Source organism: Euleptes europaea, chromosome 17 (genome assembly GCF_029931775.1).
Source record: "Euleptes europaea isolate rEulEur1 chromosome 17, rEulEur1.hap1, whole genome shotgun sequence".
NCBI classification, from domain to species: domain Eukaryota; kingdom Metazoa; phylum Chordata; class Lepidosauria; order Squamata; family Sphaerodactylidae; genus Euleptes; species Euleptes europaea.
Window position 1 is genome coordinate 10,791,903 of NC_079328.1, and position 27,558 is coordinate 10,819,460.

General features: G+C 46.4%; 1 protein-coding gene across 1 annotated transcript in view; it reads right to left on the reverse strand.

Annotated features, from left to right (window-relative positions):
• Window positions 1–27,558, reverse strand: part of SORCS2 (sortilin related VPS10 domain containing receptor 2) — a 211,845-nt gene that overhangs the window by 107,874 nt on the left and 76,413 nt on the right. Inside the window, exon 3 of the mRNA XM_056862280.1 lies at window positions 14,606–14,705. Coding sequence (XP_056718258.1) covers window positions 14,606–14,705 — 100 coding nt within the window. The remainder of the gene's footprint in view (window positions 1–14,605; window positions 14,706–27,558) is intronic.

The following is a 27,558-nucleotide window of genomic DNA, read 5'->3' on the forward strand; positions in this document are numbered from 1 at the left end:
GACACTGCTTGCAGTCACACCTTCCAGATTTCAATGAAATTTACATATAAATTTACTCAGTATTGCTACTTACCTCCACTTGGCAATTATGATTTCCTTGTCAGGCAGCACATAAACTAGAAATATTTTTAAAGTGCAGCTAACACTGACAAGAAATATAGCCATCATTTTAGTGTGAACAAAGACATAACAACTATTTAACTCATACAAAATGACATGACAATTGGAGGTTGGCAACCCTATCAAACAGCCATGCGACACTGGGGTTCCGGTTCCGGCCCGGGAATGGCGGACGCACGTTTCAGATAAGCTCTTGATTTTACTTTACCTTAAAGAAATTTGCAAGACCTGAGCAAGGCTGTTAATGACAGGACATTTTGGAGGACTTTGATTCATAGGGTCGTCATGAGTCGGAAGTGACTTGACGGCACTTTACACACACACACACACACGTTATGTGGCAGGATTCTCTGCTGCCCCCACCCCGTTCCACACTTCAGACAGCAAGATCAAATAGGTGTCGTGTTTTTCCAGAGATCAGACTTAGAGTCCTGAAAATATAACAAAGTTGAATAAATGAATAAAAGAATACAAGTGTTCCAATCAAGCAGTTTGGCCTTAGCAAGGGTACAAAGAAAAGGCAAAAAAGCTCAGTCTTCTTTACTAGGTACTCCCTAAATGATCCTGAATTTTAGGACAGGTAAGCTTTACTTCAAGTTGCGGTAGTTTAAAGTTCATCATTACCTGAGATCTCCAGGATGGGACTCCTCACCATGGTCCTCTGCCCCCTGGTAAAAGCTTAGTCGAGAGCTCCCCAACCTTTTCGAGCCTGTGGGCACCTTTGGAATATTCAAACAGGGTGGTGGGCGCAACCATAAAATGGCTGCCGCAGGAGGCGGAGCCAACCACACAGGGGAAACCCAAATGCAGGGGAGAAGAGGGATAATTTTACAAAAATACACTGGGAAAGCGGAGAGAGAATAAAACTGTAGTGGCAGCTGCCACTGAAACGGCGTTATTTTAATCAGCACAGCCAATCGGATCTTCAGTGGCCAATGGCCAATCAGAAGCCCTGCTACATGACAGTCCCACCCACTTTCTAAAAATACTTCGTGGGCACCAGGGAAGGAGTCAGCAGGAGCCATGGCATCCACGGGCACCATGTTGGGGGGTCCCTGGCTTAGTCCATCACGTTTGGTGAGCATCCAAAGAGCAGCCTAAACTTACCCTACTCAGTAGTAGAAAAGGGCAAGAGTCCAGTAGAACCTTAAAGACTAACAAAAATATTTTCTAGTAGGGTATGAGCTTTCGTGAGCCACAGCTCACTTCTTCACTAATTCTATGAATTACCCTACTCAGAAAGAGTTTGCTGTCAATGCCCTGTCTCATATGATGCTGGAGTGTCCCCATTTCAAATTCCAAAGTGATCAGTTAAACTACCTGCCTCCGTAACAGGTGATTAAATAGCCCTCTTTTTGCTGGTGGATAGAGATCCAAGTATAACACTGGTGGTGGCCAAGTATCCACCATATTTTCCTTAATGAAATTTAAAAACATAAATAAAAAACTCCCTATTAACTGCTCCCATGACCTGTGGGTCATGGAAGCTGGAAAAGGAAAGAAAAGAGCTACCTAAAATAAAGAGACCATTCTCCTTCATGTCTAGAATTTGTATAACCTCTCTTTCTCCCCTCCCCCTTGGGATGGCCTTCATGTCCCAAAGGACTTGTGTCTCCCCAGTTTTATGCTTCTAAATGTGACTTACTAGCAGGGGACGGGGTAGTAATCCCTTAGCATAGCTAAGAGCTTGAGAGCTCCATGCTGGGAGCTTGATGGCTACTATCTTCAACCCTCCTCCATTCTCTCAGTAATCATTCTGCAGCTGGGCTCCTGGCCATGGACAGAGAGAAGTCACAATAATTGAAATATTAGGGTGAATTCTTGGGTGAAGAGTGTTTCTGCACCCAATTTAATAAAAACATTGTGTAGGCAGTCCTGGATGGTCCAGACCAGCCCAATTTCGTCATATCTCAGAAGCTAAGCAGGGTCATCCCTGGTTAGTATTTGGATGGGAGGCCTCCAAGAAAGCTCAGGGTGGCTACCAAAAGACAGGTGATGGCAAACCACTTCTGCTTGTCTCTTGCCTTGAAAACCCTACAGGGTCACCGTAAGTCGGCTGCGACTTGACACCAACTTTTCATCAGGCAGACCCTATCAAAATCCTGCCATAAAATATCTTGCCACCTAGCTGTTGTCTGTCTGGAAAATACTGCTTATCTATTAGAGAGAAGGGGTTTGAAGGCACACATAGATGGTTCAGCAAGTCCATTTAGAAATCTAGAGGGGAGAAAAATAGTTTCAGACATTGCCCTGAGCTCTGTGGAGACAGGGCAGGATAAAAATACTGCAGACAGACAGAACCAGGGATATTGGCAAAGTTCATCGCTTGTGGGATGGGGTGCCCATAACTATTCCGAACACCTCCTCAGAGCAAGTAACCCATTTAATGTGAATCCCTTCCCATTTCATTGCAGTAACAGTACTGTAGCCTTGTTGCCTTGGGAAAGGTCACAACTAATAAGCGTCCCAGTAAGTAACATTCTTCCAAAGACTCTGGTACTTTATATGTTTTCAGCACAACTCCGAAACTGCTCTGAACAACAAGCAGAGATGCAACGAGTGATCTTTGAAAGCTGCTCTTTTCTCAGTACACCCGGCCAGTAACGTGTGTGCTAAAATTTTTAGTACTTTTGGGATCCAAATCTTTTTAGCTATAATAAAATAAAAGAAAATGTAGGTCTCGGTGCTTCTTACATTTGTAAGAACCAAAAATGTGTTTGGTGGAGAATCACTATATCTGGCAAGCTGAACAACAGGATTAGTTCCATGTTTGTAGATTCCCCTGCCCGGGAACAGTGTTTTTACTTTTCTTTTCTTTTGAAATGAAGATGGATGAGCAAATCTCTGGCAGTATGAAAAGAGTGAGTCAGACTAAGGTTTTCAGTGTAGTTCAGTAGCTTTTCATTAACAGACAATCTCAACATTTTTACTTGGAAGGAAATTAATTTACAAGCCTCTGTTAATTTGGAAATCTGACAGTCAAGCAGGCGGGACGCCTTTCACAATGCCGACTTCCCTAGCAACTGTAAGTGCAATATGAACCAGATTTTACCAGACTATTAGAGGGAATTTAAAAAAAGAAATCCAAGCAGGGCCCTTCATAGGTGGTTGTAAAATGGGAAAGCAGAGACTTTATCCCTCTTTTATTTTTTATTTTTCAATTGTGATTCTTGAGCTTATTTCCTGGCAATTAACACATTTCTGTGCACTTCCCACTCTCAGCATCTGTGGGAAACCAAGGATGAAAAAACCTGTTCAGACACAACCTTCAACAAATGGCCTTGGGAGCAGGGTTGCCAATGTCCAGGTAGGGACCGTTCTCATAAGAACGTACAATCACAGAGTTGGAAGGGACTACCAGGGTCATCTAGTCCAACCCCCTGCACAATGCAGAAAATTCACAATTTCCTCCCCCACACACACACACCCAGTGACCCATACTCCATGCCCAGAAGATAGCCAAGGTGCCCTCCCTCTCATGATCTGCCTAAGGTCATAGAATCAGCATTGCTGGCAGAACTTACAGCCCATTCCTGAGGGGGGGGAGCGAAACCTCTTAGGAGGCGGCCTGACCCCGCCACCAGCGTAAGTGCGTGCAATCACGAGATTACACGTACTTACACTGGCGGGGAGGGTGGCTCCGCCGGCGCCCAAGCACTGTGGAGCCGCGCCTCGCCCCTCTGCTGGCGCAACCTCTCTGTGGCGCAGGCCATGGTGTACAGTGGCTGCACCGGCACAGGGGGGCGGGACGGGGGCCTATGCCGGTTCGGCCCGGTATGCCGGCGCCGGGAACGGCGGTGCTGCACCTGCTTTTTAGCAGGCGCAGCCTCGCTGTTCCCTATGGGGCTAAAGGCCCCAGTTAAACCCAAAAAAAGCAGCGAAACAGCTTTTTTTTGTTTAACGGCGTGCATGATTCGGCTGCGCCTCTTCCCCGCCGACTCCGCACACCGTCAGCTCAGGAATGGGCTGATAAGAACATAAGAAAGGCCATGCTAGATCAGACCAAGATCCATCAAGTCCAGCAGTCTGTTCACACAGTGGCCAAACAGGTGTCTTTAGGAAGCCCACAAACAAGACGACTGCAGCAGCATTGTCCTTCCTGTGTTCCACAGCACCTAATATAATAGGCACGCTCCTTTGACCCTGGAGAGAATAGGTATGCATCATGACTTGTATCCATTTTTACTAGCAGCAATTAATACCCCTCTCCTCAATGAACATGTCCACTCCTCTCTTTTTTTTTTTCCCCGAAAATTTTATTGGTTTTTATAATATAAATTTTCCATGTTAACAAACAATAAAAGTAATATAAAAAACTAAATCATAAGTAATGTTGTTATAGTTATTTAAGTAAGTGCTAAATAAAAATAAAAAATAAAGGAAAATGTATTGACTTCCCCATCACCTCCGTCCGCCTCTTAATAAAGTATTCTATCCCATCGTGATATGGTCTGATCTTAATTATTCTTATATCTCAATTAAGTTTCAATCACAATATGCTATTAATATAATTGATTACACTTCTTTATGTTAGCAATGTCATCTAGATCAGATTAAAAGGTACTCTTCCATTTTCCCCAGTCCTAATTCATATTCACAATATTTCATCCAAGCCTCCCATTCCCCCATAAATTTAACATTGTCTTTTTGATTTAGAGTAGCTGTAAGTTTTGCCATTTCCACCAGAACATGTCCACTCCTCTCTTAAAGCCTTCCAAGTTAGCAGCCATCACCACATCCTGGGCAGGGAATTCCACCATTTAACTATGTGTTGTGTGAAGAAATATTTCCTGCTATCTGTTTTGAATCTCTCACACTCCAGCTTCAGCAGATGACCTTGCATTCTAGTATTATGAGAGAGGGAGAAAAAGCTTCTCCCTGTCCACTCCCTCCATACCATGCATAATTTTATAGACCTCTATCATGTCTCCCCTTAACCTCCTTCTTTCCAAGCTAAACAGCCCTAAGCATTTTAACCACTCCTCATAGGGCAGTTGCTCTAGACCCCTGATCATTGTGGTTGCTCTTTTCTCCCAGAATCACAACTGATTTCCAACTGGAGAACATGGAAGCTTTTTTTGGGGGGGAGGGGGGCTCTATGGCATCACATCCCTGTTGAGCTCCCTCCCCTCAAGCTCTGCCCCCACCCCCGGCAACCCTACTTAGGAAGCGTCTCTGGCTCAGAAGATATGAAACGTACTGGAAAGTAGTAAAGAACAAAAGGGAGATGGGGAAGCATTACAGCAGCTAGAAGTGCTGAAACACACTGGCTTGGATCCAACCGTGCTATACAGCCAAGTCGGAAACCTTTGTCCAGCCCAGCGAAACTTCCACGGATGGAAGAATCTTCAAACTTGGTTGAGCAGAGAGGTAGGATACAAGCCACAGTCTTCCAACACAGAATAGTCTCACTGAAAAAAGACTGGCCATTTATGCACGGCTGTTTTCTCGCAGTCACCCCGCTGACTACTTGAGGGATTTGATTTGATTATGCTTGCATTTTCCGACGGTCAGAGGCCGCCTCGCTCTCCCCGCACATTTTTGCATGTTTTGCCCACATTTTCTGGACTCGTGTTCAGCCAGCATCCAGAAAGCGTGGGGAAAATGCACAGAAACACACTAGCTATTGGGATCGATCCAGCCAGCGTTTTAAAAAACTAAACCTCACCCAATTCCACTTCTTACCGCAGACCACATTCCACATGGATTTTGTCTATACAAGGCCTGTCACAGCTTTTTGGCTCCATCTTGGCTGCCTGTTAGCATCTCTTCCCACTAGGGGTACCAGCTCCGGGTTTGGAAATACCTGGAGATTTGGGGGAGAAGCCTGATGAGTGTGGGGTTTGGGGAGGGGAGGGACTTCAAAGGGGTATAATGCCATAGAGTCCGCCTTCCAAAGTGGCCATTTTCTCCAGGTGAACTGATCTCTGTCGCCTGGAGATCAGTTGTAATAGCGGGAGATCTCCAGCCGCCACCTGGAGATTGGAAACCCTATGGGAAACCCCTAGAGATTTAGGGCAGTGCCTGTGGATGGAAGAATATGGGGAGGAGTTTATCTTAGACTCTGTAGTATACCACAGAGTTTGCTCTCTGAAGCTGCCTTTTTCGCCAGGAGAACTGACCTCTGTAGTCTGGAGAGCAGTTGCAACCCTGGGAGAACTCCAGCCCCCACCTGGAGGTTGGCAAGCCTACTTCCTCCCCAACCCCAGCCCTGGGCAAGGCAAACACAACATCTGCCTTCAGTGGATGAGAGTAAGCAAAGGTTCCAGACTTACCTGGAGCCAGCTTTGGTGTCCGGGGCGGGGGCGGAGAGCGGCAGAGTTGCTTCGGCTCCTGGTATTGCCCCCTCCCCAACCCTTTCACGGGGGCTCACCTGTCTGGGCTAGGGAGCCGATTGCCCCGACCGATCGGGCGGGGCCGGGAGGCTGTCGCGAGGCAGGGGAGGCTTGGCTCGGCTCCCTCCCCCACTGCGCATGTCCCGGCGGCTCCCGCCCGTTGCCTCAGTCTGTCTCCGGTTTTGGCCCCCCCTCCCCCCCCTAAGGGCTTTAGGTGTTGATGTTATGCTATATTTGTCACAACTAAGGCGGTTTGCGCATGGGGCTGGATGGGTTTTGATGGGGGGAACCGCCCTGCGTGCCCCTTCCTCCAACTGGGGGACCCCAATAAGGGGTTTTGGGGGAGGCCAAGGCGTTGAGTTGCCGCATAGGGGGCGGCAGGTTTGGCCTCTACCTGAGTGACGGGGGAACACCAAGTGGCGCAAGCCCATGTGTATCCCACATACCGTCATCCTCTACTACTCCCAGGAGGACCGCTGGGAGTTCAGGCCGCATCAGTTCGCAATGGGCCGGCTGATGCCCCCATCCAGCCTTCCCACGCTTCGCCAATGCGTCAATAACACTGTTGCCATTAATTTTAGTTGTGGCCATAATTTTCCAATATAAAATGTTTTTCCAATAAAATACTGTCCTTTTTTATAATAAAATTGTTATACATTTATTAAAGATGACTAGTAGTAAATTATATATTCAGTTCTCAGCCCAATAGCCCTTGGACAGCAAACTGATCCCCTGGGAGTCCCTTCCTTGGCTCTAGGAGCTGACTCTCTGGGACAGCCCTGAGGCCTGGCAGAACTCCAAACAGGCAGGAGGCAACCTGAATCATCGAGGCCCACGCAGATCCCGTTGCCTCAGTTGGTCAAGAATGCCTTTTATCTGCTTAGGCTGCTGGTCTACCAACTGCATCCTTTCCTGCGGAGGCCTGACTCAGTTCCAACCACACATCAGCTGGGTAACTTCTAGCACATTCTACGTGATGATTTCCAGGACTGCAGAAACTTGGTGCTGTCTACGGCCAGTCGCTTTGATCCTATTACACCGATATTGAGTCAGCCTCATCCAAAGTGATGGTCTTGACGTTTAAAGCCTTAAATGATTTGGGACCAGGGTATGTGGAGGGTAACCTTCTTCTCCAACATGATACTACAGAGGCCGTCTGGTGAGGCTCTGCTTTGCACGTTAGCAGCATTGGAAGTTTGACATATGACCCCATATGACAGGGCCTTTTCAGCAGTGGCATCAGGATTATGGCATCCATTCCTCTATAAGCCACATCTGCCCCTTCCATCCTGATTTTTAGAAAGGTAGTCAACATGTCCCCGTCCCCCACACCGGAAAAGCATTTAGATTGTTATGGCTAGGAGGCTGACTTTTTATTCTTTATATAAGCAGCTGTGGATTTTGTTGAGCTGGTTATTGGAACTCATTTTCCCAAATGTGAGTGTGTCTATATGACTTTTAAAAAATTAGAAAAGTGGTATGAAGGGTCTTTTGAGTCAGGGATTGTGCAACGTGCCATCATTAATGGAACAGATCCACAGGTGCCGTTGTTGGCAGATCAGACCTGGGGGAACGACCTGAGTGTCTGGCAGGAAATCCAACTGTGGCCTTTTATCCATGGCGGTTTCCCTCATGAACACCCCTCTGATGATTTCAGGTCTTTGTGTTAATTATGCATGCCGTTTCTGACCGTCAGAGGTCACCTCGCTTTCCCCCCGCATTTCCCTGCGTTTTGCGGGACCTGTTTTTTTTTCAAATTTGAAAACGCAGACAAAATGCGGGGAAAAGCAGGGAGAGAGCAAGTCGGAAACGGCATGCATAAACAAAACAAGGCTCAAAGTTGTCGGAGGGGTGACCGTGAGGGAAACAGCCATGCATAAAAGTCCTGTGTGTGTTTTTCCAAATAGTGGAAAATAAGACACAGATATTAAAGCTTGCTTTGTATTGCATGGCTGTCCAGTGGATCTATTCTGAGGACATTTTGTCAGTGAATTTCTAAAAGCCCATGTGTGGATTCTCACACTCATCTGGATATCATGCTGATTGACATCCTGTCTTTCTCCTCCTCAACCCAAGGAAAAGAACATGGAAGACATTTTTGTTAATTGTGGGCATATGGACGACATTGGGACAACTTGTAATTACTCAGCAGTGATTAGAACTCGTACATGATCAGAGATTATTGAGTCACATTTCCTGGACTGAACACTGGCATAAAAATTAATTTCTGTTGCTAGGCTCTGGTTAGGCCCCAGCTCAAATTAAACCTTGTGACTGAATTAACAGGTTTGTTAGTTTTTAGAGGAGAAAACTGGTTTAATTAAGGGTTTTTTTTGGGGGGGGGGAGAACCCTGCTTGAAAATTGCAGCAGGTTTCCCTGACAATTCAAATCCTTCAACGTACTTCTTGTTTTGTCAGTACTTGTACACCCGTGATAAAATTGCACAACAATAAGCCAACATGTGTGTGAGTAAAATGCCATCAAGTTGCAGCCTTCCTATGGCAACTCCAGCAAGGGTCTTCCAAGGCAAGTGAGAAGCAGAGGTGGTTTGCCATTGCCTTCCTCTGCAGAGTCTTCCTTAGTGGTCTCCCTTCCAAGTACTGACCCTGCCTCACTTCCGAGATCTAACGAAATTGAGCTCTAGAACCAGGGTTCCCCAACCTTTTTGAGCCTATGGGCACGTTTGGAATTCTGACACAGCATGGTGGATGCAGCAACAAAAATGGCTGCCAGAAAATGGCTGCCACAGGAGGCGGAGCCAGCCACAAAATGGTCGCCACAGCTTAACTTCAGTAACACAGTGTAGATTCTTGTGCTGTGGTGGCAGCTGCTGCCAAAGCAACATTTTAACAAATCTGCACAGCCAATCAAATCTCCAATGGTCAATCAGACGCCTTGCTGGGCAAAAGCCCAATCTGGTCCCACCCACCTCCTAAAACACTTGGCGGGCGCCAGAAAAAGTGCTAGCAGGCGCCATAACTCACTCGGGCACCACACTGGGGACCTCTGCTATATGATGTCATCTTTCCTCTATGCCAACACAGTGTGGTATAATTTCTAAATGAGAGGAGACAGAACTCGTCTTTGGAAGTCCAGCCTGTGCCCTCTTCTTTGGCACTGAGAATATGGGATGTTTCTCCCCGATGAACAGTTACCACAGACTTAAAAGCAGTCATTCCTTGGCAAAGGATGCACGAGTCCGGGTGTGGGGAAGGGTGAGGAGGTTTGAGACAGCAGCCTCACCAGTTCCGAAAATCAACAGCAACTCCAGCGTTTATGATATTTAGACTATTTATAGACCGTCCTCCACACTGTGGCAATTCCAATACTGGCAGAAGGGCACACGAAAGGGCATTTCCAAAGGGCATCGTCCCTTTAAGGCAGACTTTAGAGGAAGACTGGAAGGAACCCTGGAAATAAGTACACACCTGACCTTTGAATCGAGCCAGACCCTCTGAAATGCTCTGAAATCCTTTTCTGTGTCGTTTGTGCAATCCATACAATGAACAAACTGCTGCTCCTGAATTCAAAAATCACCTTGGCGGTGCGGGTACCACCTCTGCCTGGTCTAATTTCACTCTACTCCAGTAACATGGTGTGCAGGCAGGATGATATGGTTACCTTCCACAGAAGCACTTGCCAGCCCCTGTGAAGCAATTCTACCAGCGGCAGTTTCTGCGACACACCCGGAATGGTGCTTGTGTACCCGCATTAGGAGAGCAGTGTGGGAACAGACCATGTCAAAGAAGCTCCCCCCTGCAAAGCTAGCAGCTGAACTGGACGGCAACTACTAGCCAGGCTCGCACAGCTTTGCATTCCTCTGGGTGTTTCCACTCGCCTGCCTCGCTGTCCTGCTCTCTTCTTCTCCCACTGTATTTCCTTTAGCAGCCTCTTCTTTCGTTCTTTCCATCCGCATTGCCCTAATCTGAGAACTTCCTATTTCTTCTCCCCCCCACCCACGGCCCTCTTAATTGTTGCTTGGTGTTTAACAAATTTGTAATTGTCTGCAAATCTGTGTGCGGGAACATCTCTCCATGTTGGCTCTTGTTGAGGTCTTGGCTTTCCCCAGCCAACGCTGCTGCTCCTGTTGCCCGACAACTCTGGCGCATGGTCATTTTCCCACGCTCCCCACCACAATAATCATAGTGAGTATCTTTCAAGCAGGCACCAGTTTTCCCTTTCTTAAAGCAGAGTTATATACCTCCCATCCTAGTTCTCTGTTATCCTCTCCTCGTAGATGATGATTCTTGTGGTTTAGATTTCTCCCCCCTACTTCCCTTTCTAAATTGATGCAGTCCGTTAACACGGTTCCGTTAAATCTTTAATCACGATGTTTCAAGTGATCTCTCGGTAGCTAATAATCAAGCCTTTTCTTGGACCTAAGCTTTTTTTGCCACTCTCAACTTTGGGGCTCTTGCTGGACCTTGGTTCTTCTTAGGGTTGCCAGATCTGGGTTGGGAAATACCTTGAGATTTGGGTGGGTGGAGCCTGGGGAGGGTGGAGTTTGGAGAGGGGAGGGACCTCAGCAGGTACAATTCCACAGAGTCCACCCTCCAAAGCAGCCACTTTCTCCATAGGAACAGATCTCTCTCGTCTGGAGATCAACTGTAATACTGCGAGATCTCCAGGCCCCACCTGGTTGCTCCAAATCACACAAAACACGCATAAGGCTCCATCTCAGCTTCTTTCCACATTTGAGTGGAGAGCCAGTGTGATGTAGCGGTTAGGGTGTCAGACTAGGATTTGGGGGACCCAGGTTCGAATCCCTACTCTGCCCTGGAAACATGCTCAGTGACCTTGGGCCAGTCACATGCTCTCAACCTAACCTACCTCACAGAGTTATTGTGAGAATAAAATGAAGAAGAGGAGAACAATGTAATCCACTCTGGGTGGGGTATAAACAAAGTAAAGAATAAATAAATATCTGTAAAGACTCCTAAAGTCCTTTATGTTTACATTCTTTTTTTCTTATTTTGTTTGTTTCCTGAATTATCACTGTGCTGAAGAAAGGTTAAGGTTCTATCCAAACCATCTTTATAATCCGTTTGAGCAGCTGGTTGCTAATGGGTTTTTTGTGTCAGTTCAGACACAACTGGTTTGGTTCCTGGCTGCTAACAGATTTCTTTTACCTGTTCAGACAAAACCGTTTGTGTCCCATTTGCAAAATGAGGCTGAGGCATTTTTTATGAAAACTGCTTTCAACCATTTTCAGTTCTTCCTTTCGCCTCTGAATCGCTCCAGTGTGCTGTCTAAACTGCCTGGAGTGCTTTGGGAAGGACCGTGATTGTTTTCCTGTCTTTTTTTGCAGGTGCGTTCTTGTCCAGCTTTTTTTTTTAAGTTCTGAGATTTGTGTTATATTGCTATAGCGTTATAGCGCAATAGTGCTATAACGCAAATCTCAGAACGTTAAAAAAAGCTGGAAAAGAACGCACCCGCAAAAAAGGCAGGAAAACAATCATGGTGCTGTTTAAACTGACCAAAGCGCTTTAGAGACGGCTCATAGACAGATTCAAATGAGCTGTATAAACACCTATCTTTGTATCGCTTTATTCCAAGATGGGCCAACAACGGATTACATCCGGTTTAGAACGGTAATATGAATAGGGCCTAAGATTCTCTTCTGCCTCTCTCCTTCTCTGCGGCTGGTATATCCGCTTTCCTGCACCTTTCCTCCCAGGATGTCACCCCAAAATCAATGTTGATCAAGCAGAGTTCACAGTATACCGGCCTCATGCAGATTCTTCCATTCTCACTCTCTCTTACTATTGGCAATTTTTCTCCTTATTGGGCAGGGACCGATCGCTGAACTCACAGGGAAAGTCCCTGGTGGGGCGCTGCCCTGAGGGTCGCCAGCAGCCAGGACGAAGCAGAGCCAAGTAAAACTATCACCAATCCAAGTAAGCACAGAGCTGTGCTTACGACCTGCTAACCCTTCTGAGGCAGGACGGAACTGGGATTTTGCAGGCTATTTCCCATCAAGGGAAGACAGGAAGTCAAAGATCTTAGTCCTGCCTACCCAGATGATGGAAGGAAATAACCTGCAAATCAAGACGCCGGAGCCTTAGTAGGAGAACAGCTGATTGACAAGTCAGCCAAGTAGCCGGGCTTTATCAATATGCTTCCCATTCGGGTCCCCTTGTTTCTCAGCTGCCCCCAATTCATCCTGTTCCTTCAAGCCTGCCTGATGGCCTCATCCAAACAAGACTTCAATTCTTGTCTGTCGCGAGCACTAAGACAAGGGTGACACACACGGAAAGCCAGGAAGTCCAGCAATCTTTGAAATGCCTGGTTCCATTCCTAACAAAGAGGCCACTGTCTTCCGAAGAGAAGTGGGAAATAGAAGCCCAGTGAGGAGCTGGAGATTGCAGAGGGCTCATCTGCTTCAAAGCTAATCAAAACCACTGAATTCAGGGCTCTTGCAGCTCGTTACCGGGCCGACAACCTGTGCCTCCCACTGACGCAAGTTAGAGAGAAAAAAAATTGGTTAAGTGATATTAAAGGAATAGATATACAAAGGCCATTTATGCGGGGTCAATTTTGATGCTCGCTCAAAGCTCTTTTTTAAATGCGACCTTTAAAATGTCTATTCACGGTCCCGACGCAAAAGGAGAAATTCCATACACACCCCACTCGCCTGCTCCTTCGTTCCTTCCATTCGCCAACCGCCGTTTGCATAGCTAACACGCGGCTGTCATTTTGCATGCTTCCTTGAGGGGATTCTTTGAGGCGTGGGCGGAGCAAACACAAAAGGTTGTGTTAAAGGGGCTCTTAAGAAATGCGAAGCAGGTATGCACCAGCTTCGCAGTTACTTCCTGGATGACGGTTCAGCATGAAAAATTAAAAAAAACATGAGGGGCACTTCAGCCTGGAACGCGCTTCTAATTACCAAGCATAAATGGCCAAAATGTCCCAGGACTGGAATCAATTCAGAGGTGTCTCTATTAGAAGTGAGAATGCCAAATATGAACTTCAGGATTGTTGTCAGAGCAATGCAGTCCCATGATGCAACTCCACACTGCCGGGGTGGCTGCACCGTCTTCCCATTGACTAATTCATCTCCCTTCTTCCCAACATAAAGGTGGCTCAGTAAGAAAGACCCACATCATTGGCCCCACAAATACGATAGCTTCATTCACACACACTCTCCAGTGGCATGCGATTGCCACAGAGGGAAATGCCTCCCAATGTATAGCAGGGTATGTGTGTATGTGTGTGAAAGGAGACAGAAACTCTGAGCCCTTTTTGTTAAAAAGCGTTTCGGACACTGGTAATTATTTTCATCCAAGATATAAAGTTGTTATACTATTAGAGCTGATTTTTGTTTGTTTGTTTCTACAATGTAATGAACGTACATATGTATCTACGTATTTGGTCATTTGTATACCCCACCTTTCTCCTGATACAGTCAGGACCCAAGGCAGGGGACAATACTAAATAAATAAACAAATAAATATATATTAATAGTAAATTAATTAAAACACAGTTAAACCAGGCAATTAAAAGAAACTAAAACAAACAATTCAACAATTAGTTGTTCAACTAGCCACAGAAAAGGCCCGGACCATCACAAACCGTCTCCTCCAGAGCATGGGGCTCTGTTGGAAGACCCTTTTGTGATGAGCATAATTGCCACATCGGTTCACATTGGGAGAGATGGTCCTTTACGTATGCAGTCCCAGGTCACGAGGGCTTCAGATGAACGTAGCAGCACCTTCAGCTGGACCCGGAAAAAAATACGCATCCAGTAATGGTACTCCAGGACCATTACAACATGGTCCTGACAGGCAGAACCGGATAGAAAACGGACTGCCCATTTTACACCCACTGAAGTTTCCAGATTGTCTTCAAGGGCAGCCACATGTCAAGCATGTTATTGTTTGCTTTTTCAGCCATAACCCTTACTAGATAAAAGGTAGAGTGAGGAAGAGCTGGCCAATTATGGGTTGCACAACCATTACTTAATGCTAGCAAGCCTAGAACATAATCTTTTGGTTGCGCATGACAAGAGTTCTGTGCTAGAGTTTCTGACAGCTGCTTTTTTATGAGCTAAATAAGATTGACATGCTTTTCTGGAACCTGCCACACACAAGCTAACCACAGCATATTCTGAGCTGGTCAACTGATGCACAAGTGAAGAGGAAATTCCTACCTTTTTTTTATTAGTAGGGCAGATGTAGAAATTTTCAATAACTGTAGGAATCCCAGGCTGCAGATTCAACTTGGTATATAGCGTCCCAAAATCTGAGGATCTGAGGGGAAGAAAACAAATCCTGAAGTTAATTTTTTCCCCACAGGTGGTATTTTCTAATTGAAAACATGGTGGAATTGGTATACATCTTAAATACAGTACATATGATCAATGATACCAATCAATCAACATTTATTATGATCGAGATTTCAGTAAACATCAGTTTGACGGCACAATTTACATACAAATATAAAATTAATATACAGAGATTAAAATGCATAACTGTATTGTGCTTTAATTAATTATACATAAAAGTTATTAAAATGTTTGGAATATCTGCTTTCTTATGAGGACATGAGGGGAAGAAAACAAATCCGGAAATTAATTTTGTTTCACAGGTGGTATTTTCCAATCGAAAACATGGTGGAACTGGTATACATCAGTCAATCAACATTTATTATGATCAAATGATCAGCAAACATCATTTGACAGCACAATTTACATACAAATATAAAATTAATATGCAGGGATTAAAATTCATGACTGTATTGTGCTTTAATTAATTATACATAAAAGTTATTAAAACATCTGGAATATCTGCTTTTTTATGGACAAAATCTCAGCACAGAATTTGGCCACATTAGAGGTGGCCTCATTAGAGTGGTCTGCAAGGAGAAAATATGTGTAGAATTTTCCAGCTCTTCCTGGAAACTTAGACATAGTAGGGGTGAGATATGTGGAACGGATGTTCTTATAAAATGGACAATATAATTGTGAGGCACTTCCAGGGCGCCCCCGATACTTTGCACCCCCTACGGCGCCCTTGTTACCCTGGGCCGGTGTTAGGGTTGCCAACAACCAGGTATTAGCTGGAGATCTCCTGCTATTACAACTGATCTCCAGCCGTTAGAGATCAGTTCACCTGGAGAAAATGGCCACTTTGGCCATTGGACTCTATGGCACTGAAGTCCCTCCTCTCCCCAAATCCTGCCCTTCTCAGGCTCCGCCCAAAAAACCTCCCGCCGGTTGCGGAGAGGGACCTGGCAACCCTAGCCGGTGTCCTTGGCCTCAGTTGAGGGTAATGGGTTTGTCTCACCCAGCCAGCACCCTGTAAGCCCTTCCAATAGCTTGCCTCAGACTGCCCTGGAGCTCCTCTCCTCCTCGGCCTCTGCCTTTGGCCCCCTTTTATACTTTTTATACTCTAGGGTCGTGTTGGCGAACCTATGGCACGCGTGCCGGACTTGGCACGTCGAGCCCTCTTTGTGGGCACACACAGGTAAGTTGAGCAGCTGTCGCGTCTGCCTTCCCTGGACTCCCCACTGCCCAGCTGGGCAGCGGGGGCTTTGAACTGCTCCTCGCAGCACAGAGCAGTTCAAAGCCCCCTCCTTCCCTGGACTCCCCGCCGCCCAGCTAAGGGGCTTTGAACAAACATTAATTGTTCAAAAGCATGCCAAATGCAAACTTTTACCTTTCAATAAAAAGTTGTTTGTATCATTAAAAGCTCTGTCATTATGTTTTTCTTTTAAGGCAAAAGATGTTAATGTATGTGTTGTTTTTTCTAAACTAACATCTCAGTATTCAGGTTAAATTGCCATGTTGGCACATTGCGATAAATAAGTGGGTTTTGGGTTGCAGTTTGGGCACTCGGTCTCTAAAAGGTTCGCCATCACTGGTCTAGGCCTCGCCCTCCTCCTCAAGGCCCTCCTCAAGCCCCGCCCTTGCTGAGGCTTTAAGGGCCACGGAAGGATGGGCTGCCCAGAGTCTCTCCCGGACTTGGCCTGTGTCTGGCTGTCCCAGCGTCCTGCTGGACCCCCGCCCCCCGAGGCTCAGCTGGGCGGCGGCGCGGAAGCCAGTAACCTGGCTTGCATCAGTCTCCGGGCCGCTGCCATCTTGTGCCCCGTGTCTCACCGCTGGGGCCTCGGAGTTCCCTGTCCTCCCCCTTGCTCTCAGCTGTTCCCTAGGCTGAGGATGTGGGGCCACAGCGGCTCCCCACATCCGCAGCCATGGCAGCCGGGCCTACACTGCATCCCAGCCACCACCAGCTCAACCAGTAAGTGCGTTGTCTGCAAATGCACAGACAACACCTTTTTTTTAATTTGGGAGAAATGTAAACCCCCAAGTATTTTTTTTTTAACTTTTTCAGATTGTTCTGCAAACCTGGGGAATACCCCGATTTTGAGAAACATCTATTTATAACCCGCTGTGGTTCAAATCCGCGGAGCCAGTGTGGTGTAGTGGTTAAGAGTGGTGGACACTAATCTGGAGAACCGGGCTCGATTCCCCACTCCTCCATATGAAGCCTGCTGGGTGACCTTGGGCCAGTCACAGTTCTCTCACAACTCTTTCAGCCCACCTACCACACAAAGTGCCTGTTGTGTGGAGGAGAAGGTGATTGTAAGCCACTTTGAGCCTCCCTGAAGGTAGAGAAAAGCAGGGTATAAAACAGCTCTTCTATCCACAGATGGGGACCACACGCCGCTATTAGATACATAGATACATTTGAAATGTATGCTGTATAAAGCAAAATAAATAATTTCTAGCAACAACCACATTTTATTCAACGAAGCACAACAGTGATGGTCTAGAATTGCACTTACAATTACATATGCCAATTCAGGCAGTATCCAAAGGGGAGCAGGAAGGAATAGGAGCCCCACTAGAGTTGCCAGCCTCCAAGCAGGGCCTGGAGTTCTCCCAGAATTACCACTGATCTCCAGACCACAGAGATCAGTTTCCCTGGAGAAAATGTCAGGCCTTTGCTGCTAGCAGGGGTAAAGGCTCTTGACATGAGCAGGCCAGCTTCGGGCTACACACCAAGTCCTTGGTTCCCATGCCTGTAAACTCTGTGTACAGTTTCGCTCTTCCTTTCTCCCACAGCTGCACTAATGTTTAGTCTGCCTGTCCTGGGAATAGCTTATCTCAGGGATGCTTAGCCGTGTTTACCACTGTAGCCTGTAATGCTTTTAAACATGCAACCTGCCAATGTTTCGCCATTACCAGCCTTACCTGCGTGTAAGCAGTCAGTTCTTTAATCTGTCTTTTTGCTCCTAATAAAGTATTACTGCTTCTGGGATACCTGCCTGGATGAGTTTGCTTATGGGATGCTAGGGACAGACGCCTGATCCTGACAGAAAATGGCAGCTGGGGATGGCAGACTCTATGGGATCACACCTGTACTCGGCTCCCTCTCCTCCCCAAACTCTGCCCCAGATCTCCAGGAATTTCCCCTACCAAGTCATGCTACTGTGCTACAGCACAACTGGGTGGGGTGGGGGGAGAGAGAAGCCCTCTAAATGGCTAAAAGAATGGGGAATGGCATGCAGCAGGGAGCTGCCCATATGGTTTTCAATGGGGAGCTTAACTCCACCTCCCTTCTCCAAGGGCAGAGTTTGGGGGAGGGACCTCAGAAGGGTATAATGCCATAGAGTCTGCCCCCCCCCAAAAAAGCAGCTATTTGCCCTAGGGGGACTAATTTCTGTTGCACGAAGTTCAATTGTCATACTGGAAGATCTCCAGGCCCCACCTGGAAGTTGGCAAGCCTAACCAGCATATTCATTTAATGTATTTAAATTCAAATGGAGGAGTCACAATGGAAATAACCCTATGATGTAACTCTCGGGATATCTGAAAGGTATCTGGGCCCCCTCATGATTCTGAGAGCCAAAATGCAAACAAGCTTTATCTGTTTGAAACTGTTTCTTTGCCTTCCCTGAGGTATATAATTTTAACATTTTAGGACTTCATGAAATGGAAATTTGGCATAATTTCTCTTAACACGATATCTTAAGTTTTAGAATTTATTTTTTTTATTTTTCATCAGCATACAAGCTAGAACCTTTGAAGAAAAATTGGATGGTAAAACAGACAATAGCTTCTCGAAACACCTACGGATATCCTGATATATTCACAAATGCTAATTCAAACTGACACTGATTGTTATTCTGTGCAGTCACGTGTATCCCCAAGAAACTAAGGGGCAAGCTAATGGGTACAATTAGTCTGTTCGCTTGTCCGCCTGCACACTTCTGGATTCTTTTGAGGCCTTCTCCAAGTGCTGGCCGGAAAAAAAATACCAGACCACTAAAAGGTACAGTGTCCAAAAATATATATTTAGCAGAGATCTCCGATCTGCAGACCCACAGAGGCGCATTAGAGAGTTGGATCTGTGGTGCTAGGGAGTGGGGTATGGTGGAGCCGCAAGGACTTCTGCCGTTTCAGGTCCCATTTTTGCAAAAAGGGAGTATGACGTTTTGGTGACTTCCTTGAGTAGGGTTGCCAGCTCCAGGTTGGAGAGATTTGGGGGTGGAGATTTGGGGGTGGAGCCTGAGGAGAGTGGGGTTTGGGGAGGGGAGAGACTTCAATGAGGTATAATGCCATAGTCCACCTTCCAAAGCATCCATTTTCTCCAGGTGAACTGATCTCTTTTGCCTGGACACCAGCTGTAATCCCAGGAGATCTCTAGCCACCACTGGAGGTTGGCAATCCTACCTGCCGATCAGTTGTAATTCCGGGAGACCTGTAGAATGGCAACCCTAATTCAAAGCATAATCACATGCTCCAAGGCGCACACAATAACAAAACTGTAGCCATCCATGCCATCATGAAGTATTTGGTGAGAACACAGATATTCCAAAGAAAAACATGGACGTCTCAAACCACAAAAATGTTCATGAGGCAGGCTGTGACGACAAAATAAAGATCACACCTACACTTTTTTAATTTCAAAAATATTAGCCATATTAGTGTTCCCTTTTTGAAAACCCAGAAGTGGCATTACACCTCTAGGAATCACAGGAAACTTTATGATAAAACCAAAGAGTACCCAGTGTACCTAGAGAGGCATGACATCAAAGAGAAGCATGACATCACGTCCAGGTTTTCCCTGGCAGTGACATCATGCTGTTACGCAACTGTGATTTTAAAGATTCCCCCCCCCCACTCAAGCCAGCCACCAGAGTGCCAGCAGGCAGCAGGATCTGGGGGTTCCTGGTACCCCTATCTGCACATGAAACCACTTAACAAAGGGACCTATTTGTAAGGGTGTTAAAGGAAATGTAGCCTAGACCTCCCCAGCTGTACCACTCCCAATTATCCACAGGATTACAAGTGAGTTGTCAGAGTACTAATGGTTCTGACTGCTCTCTTGAGTAAGGTGATCAGATTTACTGTCAGTTCAGATCATCTCTTACAATGCCTATCCTTACTGACAGATAAACTACTTCTTCTATCCCGTGTCCCATAATCTTCTGACCTACTTGAACAGAAAGGCTGCAATTATCATCATACCTGTCTCAGGGCCTGAGACCCTGGGGAGAAAGATGGGTATACATATATTTTAAAGAAATTTTTCAAATAAATAAAAAAATCACCTCTCTGGGTATTGGGGACAGCCACTGGTGTTGAATTAATATGATATCCGCCTTAATTAATATGAATTAATATGATATCCGTTCTCTTCCGCCTTAGTGCCCCCACCATTCGGAAAACACATCCTTCATGTATGTCGGTGGTTCCCTAAGTGGGCAGTACCACCCCCCATGGGGCGGTGGGATTACCTAGGGGAGCACTAAGAGGCAAGGGGGAAGCAAAGGGCACTAGAGGTGGGCCCCTTCAACTGTGTTGTTGGAAAGGGTAGGGGGCGCTGGGATTGAGTTTGTGGGCTGAAAAGTTTGGGAACCGCTGATGTATGTGATCCCATTCCATGTTTCTATGATCTCGTGAGCCTCTGCCAAGTTTTTGTCCCAAGTTAAAACTGACTTCTCATTCCCTCTAGTCAGCAGCTGTACAATTGTCAACTTTCCAATTACTAGCCGTTTTCCCCGCAGACTTACAAAGGTTCAAGCATATTCCAGGACAGTAGACTAGCTAATTAATTTGAGCACTATTTTTGGCCATGAGTATGATCATATAAATAGCAAAAATCTGAAAATTATTACATGATATCAATGAGTATGATTATAGGTCTGAAGACTGGATCTTGAAGATTTGGAGCCGAGACTGATGGATTTATAAGGAATAAAGCTGGGGGTTACAACAAAAATATCAAAAATGATCTTTCAAGAGACAACAGAACTGGATCAAAAAGTCACAGACAAGATCAATTTATAATGGCTTGAGAGATATGTATGACAAAAACCCAACATAGACTTGTCTATAACAAAAGACTTGTCACTCAGGGCCAAGCTGGATGTTAGTCCCAGGCTGGGATGCTCAAATTTCACATCAAACATGTTCAACTGTGTTGCTCCAATGTGAGCCATTCAGCTGGTATATGTAGATTGGCACTAAACAACATGAATGAATGCTAAACAAGTTTGCATCAGTTTCCATCCCCCACCCAAAAAACTGCTCATGCACCAAACAGATCAACCTAAACAGATTGGGAGCCGTTAACATCATTAGAGGAGCCTACCAAATGTGGTGTAGTGGTTAAGAGCGGTGGTTTGGAGTGGTGGACTCTGATCTGGGGAACTGGGTTTGATTCCCCACTCCTCCACATGAGCGGCAGAAGCTAATCTGGTGAACTGGATTTGTTTCCCTGCTCATACACACAAAACCAGCTGGGTGACCTTGAGCAACTCACAGCTCTGTTAGAGCTCTCTCAGCCCCACCTACCTCACAGGGTGTCTGTTGTGGGGAGGGGCAGGGAAGGTGATTGTAAGCCGGACTGAGTCTCCCTTAAGTGGTAGAGAAAGTCGGCATATGAAAACCAACTCTTCTTCTTCTTCTAAAAAAGGTACTGTTTATTTATGAGTGTCTTATACGATTTGTGACTGATTTAATGTCTATGCAAGCAACTGCCTGCTGTGCGGAACAGCAGTGCAAAAAGGGCAGGGAGAGCAGAACTCAATCGGGCTGTGTGAAAATGCACCAGCTGCGCTGTCCGGCAGTTAGGAAGAAATACAGTGAAGCAAACTGGAAAACAGCCACAAACAGGTTGATCAACAGACCGTCTGTTGGAAAACTGGTTCCTTGTTTGCAACAAACAAACAGCACATGAGCCAAACCAGCGGGTGTCGGAGCATCCTGAGTCACAACCAAACATGTCCTATCCATTCGCTATGGGGCTTGTCACACCTGCATGTTTCTGAATCAGGCTGTGGTCTTTCGTTAAAAGAACAAAGCCTGCATCCACTTCTGTGGTGACCCAGAAGTCAGAACCATTCCAGTTAGTGCATTTTGGGCTTAAGTATTTGAGAGCGTGGCAAACATCCTGCTCCAGATGGGCCCAACCCGCTTAGATCTTCTCCCAGATTCCCCTCTTAGAATTTCCACAGAGCACAAAAATTGTTGGAGGAAGTTGCCTCTTGACTGGAAGGCGCCTCTCAATGCTGTCACTGATGCAGAGGAGGAGGTCTGTCAAAGGCTTCATTTAAACATTCATTCAACTGCACATGGATAGCCCAAAATCACAGCTGCATGCTCAGAACGCCACAGGCTTGCATCCGCTGCCCAGGGGGTTCCAGACAATGGAAACAGACCACGATCCTGTCCCTTTTCTTTGGACCAACCCTTTGTTTACCTCACAGTCTTCACTGTCCCATCAGACTATACAGAGCTCACAAAATGACACTGGAAAACAGAAGAAGAAGAAGAAGAAGAAGAAGAAGAAGAAGAAGAAGAAGAACAACAACAACAACAACAACACCAACACCAACAACAACAACAACAACAACAACAAGCGTTGGTTTTTATATGCCGACTTTCTCTACCACTTAAGGGAGTCTCAAACTGGCTTACAATCACCTTCCCTTCCCCTCCCCACAACAGACACCCTGAGAGGTAGGTGGGGCTGAGAGAGCTCTAACAGAGCTGTAACTTGCCCAAGGTCACCCAGCTGGCTTCATATGTAGGAGTGGGGAAACAAATCCAGTTCACCGGATTAGCCTCCGCCGCTCATGTGTAGGAGTGGGGAATCGGGGAATCAAACCCAATTCTCCAGCAGACTCCACCGCTCCAAGCCACCGCTCTTAACCACTATACCAAAAACAGTGTTCTCTGAAGCAAACCACAGATTTCAGAAAGACAACTTGGGTTTAACTAGACTGCGACCTCTAGCCATAAAGATGGCTCTTCTAATTATGATTTGGATCTTACGTTACCAACTACATAATCCAAATCCAACATAATCCACAAACCTTATCCAGAAAGGTTGTCGCACAGGACCCCTCCCGTCCGAGAAGGAGGTAGTTCTCAACCACACTGCTCAGTTTCGACATTTCACACCCCACTGGTGACAGGGGAATAGCTGTCAATCCGCATGACAGTATAAAGACAGAGTCCATCTGTTCTTCACTTTCTCCTCTCAACCTACCTTCCAGTTCATTTATCAGTTTCCTAGCAACCCTTCCCAGTTTTCTATTCTTACACGTAATTCCTCCTTCAGTTCCTGCTGAGAGACATCCATCTTTTGAAGCCCTTGTGCTTTAATTTCTTCCTGCACAGTTTGAATGGCATGAACCATTCCTCCTTCACCCTTCCTGTTGCACAACCTACCACTTTATTCTTCGATACAGAAATTAGCAAAGGCATCTGAAAAACAACAACCCTGACTTAAAAACAACAATTTGTGGGGCAGGAGAAGGGCTTCTGGCTTGGCAAGTCATGATTCGAAAGTGACTTTGACACAGATCTGAAGCGAAGGGCCTAGAGAAAGCCACACATGAAGCGGCCCACATTTTGTAGTACTGATGTGGCTATTTGAACACTTCCATTGTGCCAAAGAATAAAAGGCTCCCGGGGGGGGGGTCTACAGATAATCTAAACAAGCATCAAAACTTCTATTTGCACAAGCATCAAACAAGCATCAAAACTACTATGTGCTAAGATTCCCTGATCAGGTGGAACCGGTCACATGTCAAATGCCGCAACCCCCAGCAATTTTGCTTGCTATTTTTAGCATTTTACGTTTGTTTAAAATGTGCATCTTGGTGGGGGGTGGGGGGAAACAAAGTAAGAGGGGGAAAAGACAAAAATGGACTGCTGAAAAGCAATCAGGAAGGAGACGACACTGTAAGGCACATACAGGCAAGGTACAGATGGCCAAGATAGGCTATAATCCCACTGCTAAACTGCTTGGGGGAGGGTTTACAGCGCAAGCATCAATGTTTTCTGGGTTCTCCAGAATCCCTGACAGTTGGGTCAATTCTGGAGAAGATTACAACCATGGGAAACATTCAGCAAACATCTGTCCACATTGGCATGTTTTCACCAGCTTTTTAATAAAGCGGTAGATGGCAATCTTGGCAGACTTGAGTGAGAAATTCCACGAGAAGGCAGCCACTAAAAAGGCTATCCTGCTTCACTTCCAGGAGCTGAGGAGGGCCCGCGCCAATTCAACGTATTTTGCTGCCCCAAGCCAAGTACACCCATCCCCTCCACTCTGGGATGGGGCTATGTCAAGCCCCTGTGGTATTGCCAACCTCCACATTGTGCCACCCCAAGCCATCACCGGGTGGCTTTGCCAGTGAACCAGCCCCCAGGAGAGCACTTGAGGCAAGGTCCACTCCTTCAAAGATCTTAAAAGTACAGGAGAGCGTTTATACCTGAGGAAAAGAGTAGGAGTCCAGTAGCACCTTAAAGACTAACAAAATTGCTGGCAGGGTAGGAGCTTTCTGAAGAAGTGAGCTCACGAAGCTCACACCCTGCCAGAAATTTTGTTAGTCTTTAAGGTGCTACTGGACTCCTACTCTTTTCTACTGCTGGTGACAGACTAACACGGCTACCCATCCTGATCTATACCTGAGGAGATTCTTAAGGTACCCTGGTCCCAATCCATTCAGTAAAGGTCAAAATCCATTCAGTAAATGCTGTAAAGGTCAAACGCCAGCACTTTGAATTAGGTCCCAAAACGCTCCCCGCCAAGAGCATTATGGTCCAGTATTCAAAATCTCCTGGTAGTCCCTGGCCCAAAGTCAGTCCATTTGTCCTCGACCAGGGCCAAGGTGGAACTCTCTGTCCTAACAGGCCAGGGCCGTGCAGGAGATCTTCCAGTTCCGCAGGGCCTGTAAGACAGAGATATTCCACCAGCCTTACGGTTGAGGGCAACACTACTCTTTTTGTTGACCCATCGACCTCTTCCCTCTCTTTGATCATGGCCACCGGCTTAGTCCTTACTACCTCGGATTTCATCCGCTTCCTCCTAGTGCTGTGGTTGGTGACCGTTTCTCTTTCTCTCTCCCCCCCCCCATTCATTGTTTTCTCAAATGCTGGGGAGCAGAATTAGTTCAATTGCAGGCTGGTCTTACCTGCACCATTTGCACTGGCTGTAGAGCCGCTATTATAGTGGCGTGACCAAAATTGGAAATTAAAACCTGGCTTTATTACTAGTTTACATTCAATTAGTATTTATTCTATTTATTTGTATGTATTATGTGTATTTTAATGTGTTGATAGAAGAAGAAGAGGAGGAGGAAGAGGAGTTGGAAGAGGAGTTGGAAGAGGAGGAGGAGTTGGTTTTTATACCCCACTTTTCCCTAAGGTGAGGAGAAGCAAACCGGATTACAAACTCCTTCCCTTCCCCTCCCCACAACAGGCACCTTGTGAGGTAGGTGGGGCTGAGAGAGTTCTGAGAGAACTGTGACTAGCCCAAGGTCACCCAGCAAGCTTCATGTGGAGGGGTGGGGAAACCAACCCAGTTCACCAGCTTAGAGTCCATCGCTCATGTGGTGGAGGAAGAGGAGGAAGAGGAGAAGAAGAAGAGTTGGTTTTTATATGCCGACTTTCTCTACCATTTAAGGGAGAATCACCTTCCCTTCCCCTCCCCACAACAGACACCCTGTGAGGTAGGTGGGGTGGAGAGAGCTCCAAGAGAGTTGTGACTAGCCCAAGGTCACCCAGCTGGCTTCATGTGGAGGAGTGGGGAATCAAACCCGGTTCTCCAGATTAGAGTCCACCGCTCCTAACCACTACACCATGCTGGCTCTCTGAGCCCCACCCTGATGGAGGGAGAGCGGGATATGAAACAAACAAACAAACAAACAAACTGGGAGCCCCAGTTCCTTAGAAATAGACACATTTGCTGAACCAATTCTAGGTCACAAGCTGGCTGGAGATGTTCTGAATGAGCTGCAGCTTTTCAGCAGATGCTGGCAAAAGGTGGCGTCTTGGACGACTGCTGCTAAGCATTCACCAGGGAAGAAGAGAACAGCCTTCAACCTCCCGCCGTCTTATGATTAAAAAAAAACACTCTTCTAATTGGCAACGTGTCTTCTCTTAAGGATGACAAGTTAATAGGAATAAGAAAAAGAGAAGACACTGAGCCACAAAAACCCTCGAATGCTGGAGAAGAGGCTTGGCGTATCAATTATTCAGCCGTTTCAGGATGTCTGCAGTGAGTTCAAAAGATTAAGGCAGGAGAAGGGGGAGCTGATCCCTGGGAATATTCCCCTCCTTTCCACAAAAGCACACAAAGGGATCTGCAGGAGTTACAGCTCCACCCTATTAAAGGAACAGCACCGGGGACCCTGCTGGAGTTGGCAGATAAGGTTCTTTAAAGAGAAAAGAATAGGAATAGAATAGACAAAGGTTCTCAAAATGATTTCTCCACCACTACCACAAATGTAATATTGCAGATAGCAGGGACACTTGCTTTTGAAGTTTCTATTGAGGTACACAGGATTTAGAACGGACTTGTAAAAATAAAAGCAGCCCTGCTCAGTTTTTACTTCCTTTAAGCATAATTTATTACAAAGAGATCTCATGCTGGGATTACTGTGAAGGCTTAATCTCCCCACCCCCAACCAAACACACACACACACACACACACATGAGGTTTGGCTGCAGCCTGCCACTAAGCTTTAGGTGCTGCTGGAATAGGGTTGCCAGGACCCCCCCCACCCCGCGCTACCAGTGGGGGAAGTGGGGTAGGGTTGAGAGATCCAGATTGGGAAACTCTAGAGATTTGGCGGGGGGGGGGGGAGCCTGGGGAAGGCAGGGACCTCAGTGGGTTACAATGCCATAGAGTGTCCCCCCCCCCTTCCAAAGCAGCCGTTTTCTCCAGGGGAACTGATCTCTGTAGTCTGGAGATGAGCTGTAATTCCGGGGGATCCCCAAGCCCCACCTGGAGGCTGGCATCCGTAGCTCTTGGGCATCTTTTCAAGGAGACCCTTGCCTGCACCTAATGGCCATCAGCCAATTCCTTAAGGGCAGGTATGACTCCTGTTTGCTGTGTTTGTCTCCTTTTTAAGGGAGGGGGAGGAATGAATAGGGTTGCCAGGTCCAGTTTGGGAAACCCCTGGAGATTTGGGAGTGGAGCTTAGGGAGGACAGGGACCTCAGTGGGGTACAATGTCATAGAGTCCACCCTGAAAAGCACCCATTTTCTCCAGGGAAACTGATCTCTGTAGTCTGGAGATGAGCTGTAATTCCGGGGGATCCCCAGGTCCCACCTGGAGGCTGGCATCCCTATGCTGAAAGGAAGTGCTTGCTTCTCTTCCTACAATAGGGAGTTTTCAGACGGATTGCTGGAAAAGCAGGAGACATCTAAATCATTTTGGTTAAGAAAGGACAAGGGCCCATCTCAGTGTAACCCAGCAGAATTCTGGCTGCATAGATCCCTTTCCTGAATTACCTTTTCCAATTGGAGAGTTGTGGGGGGATTGAAATCGATAAATGACAGCACCTTTGTGACTAGGCAAGCAAACGTGAAGTTGCTTGGGGGGGGGGGACATTCAAGGTAACAAACATTTATCATACACCCAACAACTTTACAACTAGAAGTAAAACTAAATCATAATGGTTATGAACATAGCAAAATTTAAAGAGTCAGGATCTTCAGCGCCTTCGGGGAGGGCACTCAGAATAATGGCAAACAGCAAACAGGGCCCAGTAATACAAAGAAAAGAGAAAGTCCAAAATGTTAACTGTGATGATGCAAACTGATCATACATTTCAAGGGTTGCTGAATGACTTGTC